General features: G+C 58.7%; 1 protein-coding gene across 1 annotated transcript in view; it reads right to left on the bottom strand.

Moving 5' to 3' along the window:
* Positions 1-2,740, bottom strand: part of PPP1R9B (protein phosphatase 1 regulatory subunit 9B) — a 78,814-nt gene extending 76,074 nt beyond the window's left edge. The window contains exon 1 of the mRNA XM_026654669.2: positions 1,122-2,740. Coding sequence (XP_026510454.1) covers positions 1,122-2,471 — 1,350 coding nt within the window. The 5' untranslated portion in view covers positions 2,472-2,740. The remainder of the gene's footprint in view (positions 1-1,121) is intronic.
* Positions 2,741-13,150: the final 10,410 nt, after the last annotated feature.

Consider the following 13,150-nt stretch of genomic DNA (forward strand, 5'->3'; position numbering starts at 1 on the left):
AGAGGAAGCTGGGGTGATTGTAGCCTCTTCTCGCAGGCCCCCAAAGGGGCAGAGGAGCAGCGTGTCGGGGGGGGGGGGCAAACCCAGATGCCAATGGAAAGACCTCCCCTGAGGTAGGATCAGACAGCTGGTATCCTCCCTTCACCCTCCTCGCCAGCTTCATGATCTCATCCTTATCCTGAGGCTGTCCATCCCTGAGAGAAGCCAGGCTCCTGGGGTACACAGCAGACTCCCCCCGTACCCAGGATGTTCTCCTGCCCCACACTGCTCAGACCCCTCCTCGAGCCAGCAACCCGCCCGCCCCATGCCACAGATCTGCCCACAATGCCAGGGGGCAGCCTCATCCGGCCTGCGGAGAATCCAGCAGCCTCGGCAGCTGCCCAGGCCTGGCTTGGCTTTGGGCTCCGGGCGGGCAGGTGGTGTCTGAAACCAGTCCGCGCTCTGCCAGCGGAAGAGGAAGGCGGGTTCTGCTCGCTCCACCAAATGGGGATGGCTTAATGGGCTAGAGACACGCCACATACCTACACCCCCTGGAATCACCGGTTCAGGGCTGGCTCAGACCTTCACCGGGGTGCGGGGGGACCCACACCCTACCCCACGGTCCTGCCTAGCCCTTGATAGCCCCTTGGCACTTCTCACCCCAGCGAGGGGTTGGCTCTGCTGCACCTGACCAATATTTTCGCCCACCCCCAGCCCCGAACGAGTGTGTACTGGACGGATGCTGTCCAGCCACCCCAGCAGTGGCTGCATTTCATGGGTGCCGGCGCACAGACAGCACGTTGGCACAGATAGCCTGGCACCCCTAGAGTCCAATATCATTGGCATCCCACCCCAGCTGGCCCAATGCTAACTGGGGGCGATGGCGTGACAATCTGGAAAAATCCCCAGGCAGGGAGCTACCGGGTGGCGGGGAGGGAGGTGGCGCATGGGGCTAGATGCTAGGGACTGCTGGGTTCTGATCCCAGCTCTGACACTTCCTCGTCACGTGCCCCAGGGTGGGAATGACACCCCCGCCTAGAATTCTTCGCACCTCCCTGCGGGCGCTGAGAGGGCTCCATTGGCTGGCGCGCCCGGCCCGTTATCCCCACCCTGGCGAGGCGCGGGGACGCCCAGCGGCCTACCTGGATGGGAGCCGTGCTGAACTGGATCTTGCGGTTGGAAGCCAGCTCCTCCTCCTCCGACAGCCCGGGGATCTCCACGCAGCTCGACTCGGGCTCGTACAGCCCGTCGGCCTCCTCGTCCTCGTCCAGCCCGCTCCCCCCCGAGTCCTCCCCCAGCCCACTGTATGCACTGATGTCCACCAGGTCGGCCTCCGAGAAGTCCTCCTTCTTGGACTCATCGCCCAGGTCGGCCTCCTCCTGCCCCTCGGCCTTGCCCTCCTCCTCGGGGTAGGCGTCCACTTCCGGGGCCTGCCCATGTTTCTCCGCAGCCAGGCCGCCGTTCTCCAAGGCCGCATGCACCGTCACCTCGGCCTGGATCATCTCGGCCCTCTCGGGCCCAGACGCCAAGCTCTTGCTCTTGTCCTGCTCGGCCGCCCTCTCCTCCGCCTGCTCGGCGGCCTCGAACTCCTGCTCCGAATCCCCGCTCTCCTCCACCTCCACCGGCTTAATCTTCCGCACCTCCTGGACGCTCTGGGCCCGTGGGCCCATGGCGTCCTTCTCGCCCGGCCTGGGCGCGACCGGTTTGGGTTGGGCCTTGTCGCCTCTCAGTTGGGGAGCCGGCCCGTCGCCCCCCCTGGCTTCCGCCTTGCCCCCTTCCGGACCCTGGAGGAAGACCCGGGACCTCTTGCTGACGATCTTGGAGTTGAGGGGCCCAACTTTGCTGGGGGTTTTGTGCAGGTTGTTCCTCAGGTCGGCCTTCTCGAAGACGGCACTGAGCTGGCTGACGGTGGGCGACACGGCCTCCGTGTCCAGCTTGTCCAGGGACTCCGTGCTGCCGTTGAACCTCACCACCACATCCAGCTTCCTGTCCTGGAAGCCGGCCCTCTCCTTCCTCAGCAGGAGCTTGTTGGTGGTCTCCTTCTCCTGAAGGCTCCGCTCGAAGATCTTCCGGGTCTCCTGGAGCTTGGAGACCGGCTTGTCGGGCTTGGAGTCGAAGCGGCTCACCCTCTCCGACACGCTGGTCCCCAGCTTCAGCAGCGCGCTGTGGTCCACGTTCTCGTTCAGGCTGCTGGCCCTGGGCAAGGAAAGCCGGACGGGCTTCTCCTTCACCTTGGCCAGGTCGCAGGTGCCCTCGCCCGGCGGGGCGGTCCCCATCTGCAGGAACATGTTCTTGATCCGGTGCACGTTGGAGCCATACTTCTTGTTCCTGGCCTTCTTGGCTTCTTCGCTCTCGGCGGCCCCAAGGGCATCCTTTGTGGCTCGGAGGGCCTGGATCCCCGCTTCGTAGGCGTTCCTGTGGGGAGAGGCGCTTCTCAGGCTGCCGCTACTGCTGTTGCCGGGGCTGGCGGCGTGGGGCTCCGTCTTCATCATGGTTCAGCGAGGAGCCTTCTCCGGTCGCCCACACCTCATAGCCTCGCTCGGCCTCCTCTGGCTGGCTCCTCTTCCCCACAATGGCTCTCCCTGCCCGCCGGCTCACATCCTCAGCAGAGCCCCCCTAGTGTAGGAAGGGGCTACGCCGCAGAGCTGGCATTGTGCAGGCGAAAAGGGAGCGGGGTGGCGAGGAGGCAGGGCTGGTCGGGCAGGCAGGGCAGGAGCGCTGGATCTCCTAAGGGATCGGCTCAGGCCATTGCCAGCCGGGTGATCAGCTTCCCTCCCTCGCCCCTTCTCCTCCTCCTCCTCCTCTTCCTCCCTCTCTCTTTCTGCGCCTGAATGGCTGGTGATGGAGACCGAAGGCTCCAGCTCTTCTGCAATCAGCACAGCCTACCGCCCCGGCCTAGGCTCCCTCTGGGTCTTAGAGAGATCACACAGGCCCTTCTCTTCTTCCCCGCCTCAAGGAAGCAACAGGGCCGGGCGTCCCCTGCAAAACCCCTAAGCCACTGAGCGAATCGCCCCAGTAGGAGGGGGCCGGGACAACGAAAGCCCCCCAGCTCTGCCATCGACTTATTAAAAACAGCCACAAACTCGACTCAGCCCCCTCTGGTGCGGGCGGTGCTCTGGGCGCCTTTCGCAGGGGGACAGATCCGCTCTTCCCCCTCCAAGCCAGTTACCACGTCCCCCTTTGGCTGCCCCCCCGACCCCGTCCCGCCCTCCATGGCACGAAGGCTTATTCGCTCGCAGCCTAGCTCCGGGCCAAGGCATGAGGCAGAGTCCTTGCCCGTCTGCAGCAGCGGTGCTGTCCTGCGGGCCTGTCCTGGCTCTAAACGGAGGCTTCCCCTTTTCCCTGGTGATCTGGGGGAGGGAGGCTGGGGGCAGCGCTTCAAGGGGTCGGAAAAAGGGGTGTGCGGGCGGTGGGGGGGGTACTATCATAATTGGGGAATAGCAGCTTTGGTGGGGGAAGGGTTTCAGGTGCACCCCTCAACTCCCTGGCTTGATTGTTCTTGATTTGCCGGGTCCGTTTCCAACGCCCACCCCCCAAACACTGGCCGGGGGCACCTTTTAGGTGCTGGTGTGGTTGTTCCCTGCAGCCTTTGCAAGGCAGGCCGGCTGAAGCCCCAGTTGGGATCTGGTTTTCAGAGGGGCAGTTGCATTGGGCGCATTCATCTCCTTTGAAAATCAGGTGGCGGGGCACCTGGCCGGAAGAGACCTGCTTTGCCGAGGCGCTGATGACAGAGGCTGTGGGTTGGCTCCCTGGCGAAATCAGCCCCCTAAATGCCATGCTGGCCGCCTACCGTTAACCACGTGAGTTAGAAGACGCTGGCCTGTGGTTTCAGTGCTACGGCTCAGTCACCGTACGCTGCTCTGATGCCTAGCGTCTCTCCCCTTAGAAATACTTTGACTCTGACATGGCCACTCAGTGCCATCAGATTGTGCCCATTCATGAACCCACTGGGGGCAGAAGTCAGGGAGTTCACAGCATCACCTCTCAGTGGAGAGCTTCGAGGGGCCAAATTCATCCCTGGGGAAACTCCACTTGACCCCCTAGGGGCCTGGCTTCTCCTCTCCCTTACCACCATGCCAATCTGGAGTAACCCCTCTGTTTATTACTCGTATTATAGTAGTGTCCAGAGGCTCCAATCAAGCTGCGCAGACACACCGCGAGAGGCAGACGCCAAAGAACTCACAAGCTAAAGAGACAGGCAAAGGGTGGGAGGGGAAACTGAGGCACAGAGCGGCCAAGGGACTTGCCCATGGTCAGAGGCAGACCCAGGAAGAAAACCCAGCGCCATCCAGCCCTACACACTGCCTCTCTATGTTCCGACCAAGTCACAGAGGAATCAGGCCCCACGGGGTTTGATTTTAGCTTCCCCGCATCCCGCAGCGCTGTCCCTTGAGATCTCAGGAGGCAGAATCTGAGCGGCAGACACACAAGGGTCGGGGTGTGGGGAGGAACGAAAGGCCGCAGGGCTCAGCTGCAATGGGTCACAGCTAGTCCTCCTCTTCGCCATGGCACGCCAGCCAAGCAGCGCCCGTGTGTCCTTCAAAGCACAGGGCCGGGAGCCAGTCCTGGGCCCCGCTGGATGCATCTGGCCACCTCCCCGCGTCTCAGCTCCCCCACCGGTAAAACGGGGCTGGCGATCCGCCCCCGGCGGCGTGCAAGGCCCGCTCCCCGCAACGCCCTTGGGGGTGCTCATCGGGAACCGCAGGGCGCTGTCGCTATCGACCAATCGCTCCGGCGACACGGGGCAGCGCTCCCTCCAGGCTCTCGTCTCCAGCCAAGACTCCCAGCAGCGAGGAGTCAAACTGGGGCGCCTTGATTCTGGGAGGATCGAGGCGAGACGCCTTAGAGGGGCTGGATTTTCAGAAGGCGCCTACCCCTTTAAGGGGTCTCGACCTGGGCCCCCCAAATCACTAGTCCCCTTGGATAGGCAGGAGTGGGTTTCACCAGCCACGCCATGTCTGGCCTGGCTCCCTTCCCTTTCCCAAGGCCCCCAGCACGGGAACCAGGCGGCACCAGGACCCTGAAGATGCCAGATGACAAAAGCTCCCCCTCCACTACGTTGCTTCCTGCATCTTCTGCCTTTTTGTGTGTGAACCAGCACAGTTATACGTCCCCCACCTTTTCCTTCCCCCTCTGCAGTTCCCCCCCCCCCCCCCCGCCTCCTTCCACCCAAATCCCAGCCCCACAGCAGCTGCAGAGCGGGCAAGGGAGGGTTTTGTACTCGGATCCAGGGCAGAGAGCCGAGGAGCAGGGATCCAAACCCACAGCACTCTGCTACCCCATGCCAGGCTGCAATTGATTTTTACACCACAAACACCTTCCCCTCCACCCCCCACCCACCAGCTGCAAGAGCTGATTCTACCTCTGGCCTGACTCATCTGTCCTGCAAACCCACCGACCTCAAGCCTGGGCATTTAACCCTTGCCAGACAAGAGGCAAGAGTTATATAAAGGGCAAAGGCATGTTATGAAACTCCCCCAAGCGCCTCTAGCCCCATGTGATCTGCATCCCTCACCTTGATTTATTAGGCATTGGGACGACGGTCACCCCCTACAGGCCCCAGCTGAGATCAGGGCCCCATTGTGCCAGGCGCTGTACGTGTGAATAGCAAAATAATACCTAGATCTTACATAAGAACGGCCACACTGGGTCAAACCAATGGTCCATCTAGCTCAGTATCCTGTCTTCCGACAGTGGCTGGAGCCAGGTGCTTCAGAGGGAACGAACAGAACAGGGCAATTATCGAGTGATCCACCCCCCCGCCGTCCTGTCTCAGCTTCTGGCAGTCAGAGGTTTAGGGATGAGGTTGCGTCCCTGACCATCGTGGCTAATCGCCATTGATGGACCTATCCTCCGTGAATTGATCTAATTCTTTTGACCTTCACAGCATCCCCTGGCAATGAGTTCCACAGGTTGACCGTGCGCTGTGTGCAGAGGTACTTCCGTATGTTTCTTTTAAACCTGCTGCCTAGGAATTGCTTTGCGTGAGCCCCGGTTCGTGTCGTACGTGAAGGGGTAAATAACGCTTCCTTAACTTTCTCCTCACCATTCCTGATTTTATAGACCTGTCTCTTATCCCCCCTTAGTCGTCTCTTTTCTAAGCTGAGAAGACCCAGTCTTGTTCATCTCGCCTCCTTTGATGGCGTGCTTTTCCTCAGAAGATCTCCACAGTCTTTGCAAATGAGATAAGCATCACTACCCCTCAGGGCCACCCGGGGGGCAAGTGGGGCAATTTGCCCTGGGCCCCACAGGGGCCCCGCGAGCCCTGGCCGAGAATCCCTTTCCTGGCTAGAGGCGCCTTTTTAATTTTTACTCACCTGGCGGCGCTCCGGGTCTTCAGCGGCACTTCGGCAGCGGGTCCTTCACTCGCTCCGGGTCTTCAGCGGCACTCCGGCAGCGGGTCCTTCACTCGCTCTGGGTCTTCGGCAGCACTTCGGCAGCGGGTCCTTCACTCGCTCCAGGTCTTCAGTGGCACTTCGGCGGCGGGTCCTTCACTCGCTCCAGGTCTTCAGCGGCACTTCGGCGGCGGGTCCTTCACTCGCTCCAGGTCTTCGGCAGCACTTCAGCGGCGGGTCCTTCACTCGCTCCAGGTCTTTGGCAGCACTTCGGCGGCGGGTCCTTCACTCGCTCCAGGTCTTTGGTGGCACTTCGGCAGCGGGTCCTTCACTCGCTCCAGGACTTCGGCGGCGGGTCCTTCACTCGCTCCAGATCTTTGGCGGCACTTCGGCGATGGGGGGCCCTTCAGTGCCGCCGAAGATCCGGAGCGAGTGAAGGACCCGCCTCCAAAGACTCGGAGCGCCACCCGGTGAGTACAAGCACCGCAGCGGGTGGCGCTTTTTTTTATGTCTGCTCCCCTAAAATTGCTTTGCCCCAGGCCCCCTGAATCCTCTGGGCGGCCCTGCTACTCCTACATGGGGAAACTGAGGCCCGGAGAGGCGAATTAAGAGACAGTCTCTGCCCCAAAGAGTTTCCAGGCTAAGTAGACAAGACAGAGAAAAGCGTCACCAAGCAGCGCGGAGGCAGAGTTGGGAACAGAACCTGGTCTCTGATCCCAGCTTGGACCCCGGAGCCTGGGGACTAGACCACACAGGCCTTACACGAGACAAGACAAAGGGAAAACAGAGAGAGGCCGTGACTTGTCCAAGGAACAGCAGAGCTAGGCCAAGCACCCGGGACTCCTGAGTTGTATCTACTCCCCCCAGCGGCCTTGTACTGGGGGCAGCTCCATCCTCACTACCACTGCTATGCGCGCCAGCTACTTACCCCCTTCCGGTGCTGCAGTAACCCCTTCGTCTGCAGTGTAGCTATACCCATAACAAGAGGCAGCCCCTCCCCAGAGAGCTTACAGTCTAAATAGACAAGACCCAGGAAGGAAGGGCCATTATTCCCATGGCAAATGGAGGCCCAGAGGGAGTCAAGATTCAGCCAGCACCAGACTTGAACGCAGATCGCTGATCCAGGGCCCTGACCACTCACCCACGCTGCTTTAACTTGTCATGCCCCTCCCCCCTGGGCGGCACGGGCTTTTCCTGCAGTACCGAACAATTCGCAGTCATCTGGGCCAAGAGACTGGACCGTGGCTTGTAGACGTCCGTCAAACGTAGAACCAGCCTTCCGCTCTACTCCGCGCTGAGGAGGTCTCAGCTAGAGCAGGGTGTCCAGTTCTGGGCGCCACCTTTCAGGAAAGATACGGACAAATTGGAGAAAGTCCAGAGAAGAGCAACAAAAATGATTAAAGGGCTAGAAAACAAGACCTAGGAAGGAAGATTGAAAAACTTGGATTTGTTTTGTCTGGAGAAGAGAAGACTGAGGGGGGACATGGTAACAGTTTTCAAGGACGTAAAAGGTTGTTACAAGGAGAAGGGAGAAAAATTGTTCTTCTTAACGTCTGAGGCTAGGACAAGAAGCAATGGGCTTAAATTGCAGCAAGGGAGGTTTAGGTTGGACATCAGGAAAAACTTCCTGTCAGGGTGGTACTGGGATAAATTGCCCAGGGAGGTTGTGGAATCTCCATCATTGGAGATTTTTAAGAGCAGGTTGGACAAACACCTGTCAGGGATGGTCTAGCTAATACTGAGTCCTGCCATGAGGGCAGGGGACTGGACTAGATGACCTCTTGAGGTCCCTTCCAGTTCTATGATTCTATTAGCCACAGATTGCTCCCCCACAAACTCCAGTACACGTCCAAACCAAGCAATATTAGTCATTTCAATACCTGAAGGATCCCAAAACATTTTAACAAATTGATGTATTGTCTACACACAGGGATCGTTGTACCCACTGCTGAAATGCGGCCACTTCTGGGGGGGGGGGAGAGCACAGCCACTGTTTAGCAGCAATGCCATGCCAGACTGCTGAGTTCAATCCAACTGGAAATACAGCGGGAGAATTTGAAGCAGACAGAATGCACTTTTCCAGCCAGGACCCTGGGATCGACACCCTGACTCTCGTCCAATTGCACTGGAAATTAACAAGCGCAAGAAGCCAGGAACTTGGCTTCACGGCTCCCGCAGAGAACGGCTCTTCCAGCAGCACGACCTCAAGCTGGAGGATTGATTCAACCACGAGTCAGTGGGAAGAGCAGTGAATCACCCACAGCTCTGCCTGCAGCGCTCTTCGGAGGTCTCCTTCAAGTGCTGTCCCGGATTAGCTGGGGAGGTCACACCACACGCGCTGGGATGGCGGCCAGGCAGGTCTGTTGCAGGTGTGAGGCAAACTTGCACGGCACAGCTCCACCGAGTAGGCTCCGAGCGGCCCTGGAATGCTGCTTTCTATTCCAGCCCTCCTGTTCACCACTCCCCCAACCCGGGGAGACCGGCTATTCTAGTACTGGAGCGCCGAGCATTTTCCTTCTGACCGAGAGCCCCCGTCCCTTCTCACACGCCTACACACTGACCCAATCTGGCCCAGCCCTGGGGTCCCCCACATCTCTGCCGAGGCCCCTCAACCATGACCTGGTTATTCTGACCTGCCATGGTCAGTTCTCTGCATGGTGCTGACCTGCTGCGCTCTCCCTGCCAGGATCCCCACTCCCACAACAGGTGCTGTCAATCATCCACAACCAAATCAGGCAGTGGTCTGGGTCTGTGATGCAGGCAAATACCCAGGAAGTTGGGAGCCCTTGAGCCTTTTAAATCAGGAAATACGGTTTCTGCTCTCCCGGGGGCGGAAAACATTCAGTGTCAAATCAATTACAACTGGCCACAGATATCCCATCGTACCAGGCCGTCCTCCCTCCCTTTCCCCCGCGGGGAAATCCAGGGACAAAACTATGCCATAGTCTGCACCCAACGCTGTATTTGCCAAGCCTGTGTTAGTGTTTCCACCGGAAGGATAATGGAGCGAGGGCTGCCAGAAACGCACGCCGTCCAACCTTCCCCGACAAACAGACTCACTCACCGAAACCATCTGTGCGGAGAACGAATCAAACATAGGTCGAGGCAGGGTTCTCCACACACGCCGTGCAGGGGCCACGGTAGATACCGTCGGGTTCTGGTGGGTGAAGAGCTGCTCTGGAAGCAGGAGCCGAGGACCAGCAAGGGACCTGGGGAGAATGAAAATGAGTGATCTTGACCAGTTCTTAGCCTGCCTAAGAAAAGGGGCTAGGTGTGGGCAATCTAGGCCAATCTGTAACCAAGCCAGCAGGTAGCCCGGTAGGGACCCAGAGGGAGAACGAATGAGCAACCGACACCAATTCCTAGCCTAGGGTGACCACACAGCAAATGTGAAAAATCGGGATCGGGGTGGGGGGAAATCAGAGCCCATATAAGAAAAAGACCCAAAAATCGGGACTGTCCCTATAAAATCAGGACATCTGGTCACCCTATCCTAGCCCCTCCAGCAGGGGTCACTGCAAGAATGGGATGGATGAGACACCCAAGAGGTAAACTAGCGCCTCCTTGAGCCAGAAGGGGCACAGTACAGAATAAAACAACGAATCCAGTGAAAACTCCCCTGCCAGCCCCGCTGGACTAAAACTGAACTGAGTTTCAGGCTCAGTTGGAGGAGACAGGTGAGTTCTGTAAAGCCAGGACTATAAACACCCCACAATGGAGAGGGGAGTTCCCACCTCTGAGTTATTGTTTCAGGCTCTCTGCAGACCCAGACGGCCCCGTGTCAGTTACGCTCAGCCCTGAGGGTTGAGGTTTTTTTCTTTTAATGGAAGCGGAGATTCGGCACAATCTGAGTATGTTCTGCAGCCGTGTGTGTCCAACCCCCCCCCGACTGCATGCTTGCTACGGCTGAATTGGGAGGCCGAGTTTAAACGTAGTCACACCTAAGCACTGATCAGACACTCATGGTGCTGAGCCGGTGACGCTGACTGAGGAGATGGGATGGGGAGAGTCAACAGATGAGAGGCACCGATTGGACAGCCAGGCATACCCAACATTCCCCTCACGGGGATCGGAATAGAACCCAGGAGTCCTGACTCCCAGGCACCTGCTCAAATTGCTATTCGCTCCCTCATATGCTGGGTTAAGTTACCTCCACTCCCAGCATCACTTCATTACAGTCCCTAGAGTCACACCACGAACAAACCTCTCGCCTCATTCCCTCCCTCCCCACTGCAGTTTCAGAGTGAAACACAGGCTCCCGCTTCACTTCCTGTCCCAAACTCGCTGCCGCATCCCACCCCAGAGATGGCCGCACATCAGCGCCGGGCGGTGCTCTGAGGGTGCTAGCTTCTCTGAAATCAGCTCCGGTGCCACAGGGGTGAGATGGGGAACGAGGATCGAGCCCCTGCCGTTTGCCAAACCAGTTTGTCGAGAGCCCGGGGGATGTTCGGTTGAAAGGGACTTCATTAAACGGCAGCCGTTATTAATTATTAATCATCATTATTAATAGGCACGACGGTTCCATCGCCCTGGGGGGGGAGGAGGGGTATTTCTTTTCTGCTCGCTGGGCCCCTCCCAGTCCAACCCCATCCATTCTCCCCACTATCCCCCCGGGGTTCAAACGTTTTCCAGATCGCTCTCCCAACGCCCACCCATCTGGGGTTTCTCTGCCACAGGCCCCTTCCAGGAACTCCCTTTGCTTTCCAACTATTTAAAGGGCCCGGTCGCTTTGGATTCTTCTCTCTGGACCTGCTTACTCTTGCTTTGACATGAAGGCAGCTCAGTTGAGGCTTATCCCCAGCTGGTAACAGCCTCCCTGACAATCTGCCCTAGCAGCCAGTTGGCGTCCGGGTACTGTACTGGCCGTACTCTCAACCTCCAGCACAGGGAGAGTGTTGGGGGCCTGGCTGGGATGCCTAGCACTATGGTTATCCTCTGCTTCCCTGAAGATCATGGGATACACAGCACAGATTTAGAGCAGCCTGGGGGCTGCTCTAGTTTACATCCGGGTCCTGCATGGCCCTACCCAGATAAAGGGAGTGCACATGGGCTTTAAGCCATCATCTTACCCTGTCCCTGTCCTGGAGTAACTACGAGTCAGGGTCATTGACTTCAATGGAGCCATTTCCAGTTGGCACCGGTGTGAGATCAGAATCAAGCCCTCCGGTCCGGGTTTGCCGGAGCTCAGTACGTTGGGTGCCGATCACTTTAGCAAATCTGGGCCCAGCGGTGGGTGCTGAGCCCTTGGGAATCCGCGTGTGGTCGCTTTCTTCCCCAATCCCTCCTTCACCCGGGGAACAGACTCCTCACTCCAACAGCCCCCGTTCGCATTCACACGGGGGCTCCCTCGCAGCCACCTACAATCGAGCGCACGACTGCTATATTTAGCCTCCTTTTTTCCTCTCGATAAAAGCCCTGCAACGATGTATTTCGGAAATCAGCCACGCCAGCGCGGGGGCGGCACCCACCTGCAGGGAAGGGGAAGGGCTGGAGGGAGCCGATGCTGACAGGCATTCGCTGAGCCTGCAGCCTGAGCGGTGGGTGGAGCTGCTCACAGCAACGGCGTTTCAAAACACCTAAAGCCCAGAGGGAGTTGCATCCGGTGGTGCGGGCTAGTGGTTAGTGCAGGAGTCGCGGCAGCAGGACGCCTGGGTTCTGTTCCCACCTGGGAGGGAGGGAGCTCACACAGCCAGAGAGTTCCTTAAAGTGGAGTTTAGTCTACAAGTTAGAGCCCAACCATCTGGATTTCTGGGTCCCATTCCCAGTATTAAGGGGGAGGGTAATCTCATGGTTAGGGAAGGGGACTGGGTGCCAGGACTCCTGGGTTCAACTCTGGACTCTACCACCGACTTGCTGTTAAACCTGTGGCAAGTCACTTAATCCGGTTAGCAGCACCTAGCTTAGGGCAGGAACTGAAGACTACCAAATCCAGTCGAGGCAGCAGGGTGAAGTTAGGGGGCGCAGAACATAAGCAAGAGAACGTGCTTTAAAATAATGGGCTAAAAACATGGTCAACAGAGTGATCTCATGGGCAGCGGGGGGGGGGTTGGGAGTCAGGACTCCTGAATTCTATTCTTGGCTCTGGACAGGAACTGGAGTCTCATGGTTGGGGGGGGAAGGGGGCTGGGCACTGGGACTCGTGGGATACAGTCTTGTCGGTGCCACTGACTGATTCACTCTGTGGCCTAAGGGGGAACCACTTACCTCGCTGGGTTTCACAAATGGGTATTAGACGTAAGTGCCTCTCCTGGGCATTGGAGCCTTAATTCGTTAATGGGCCGAAAAGGCCAGGGGCATCCAGTGAGAGATGCTATGGAGGGCGGGTGAGGGGTCAGTCTCCTCCACTCTTAATACCGGGGGGGCTGCAGAAATGCACAGCTGGATATTCACGTGCACAGAGATACGCACGCGTGCGCACACACGGCCACACACACACACAGCGGCGCGTGCACGGAGCTACATGTAGACGGACACACGAGTACGTGCACCCGCTTGGGCGCACACAGGCTCACGCATGTGCGTGCGCAGGCACACGCATCGACACACACTCGCACACGCAGGTGTTCGTGCGCACACATGCACGGCTCTCTCCCCATGCCCTGGAAACGTGTGGGCCAGATTCCAGCTCCCAGTGAGTTTCTAGAGCAGGTCCACGCCCTGGGAAATAGGGCTCTGTAATGTGAGCGAGGCCGGAGCGGCCTACGTGAGCGCAGCTGCCCCCAGGGAGCCCCGCAGAGGAGAGAACATCACACTGAGGAGCGGAGCAAGAATCTTAATGGGGACTAATGAGGCTACTGGCTTTGCTCCCTGCAGCTCCCCCACAACTGAGACACCCC

The sequence above is a fragment of the Terrapene carolina genome, unplaced genomic scaffold (assembly GCF_002925995.2).
Source record: "Terrapene carolina triunguis isolate 2854851 unplaced genomic scaffold, T_m_triunguis-2.0 Scaffold193, whole genome shotgun sequence".
Taxonomy (NCBI): Eukaryota; Metazoa; Chordata; order Testudines; family Emydidae; genus Terrapene; species Terrapene triunguis.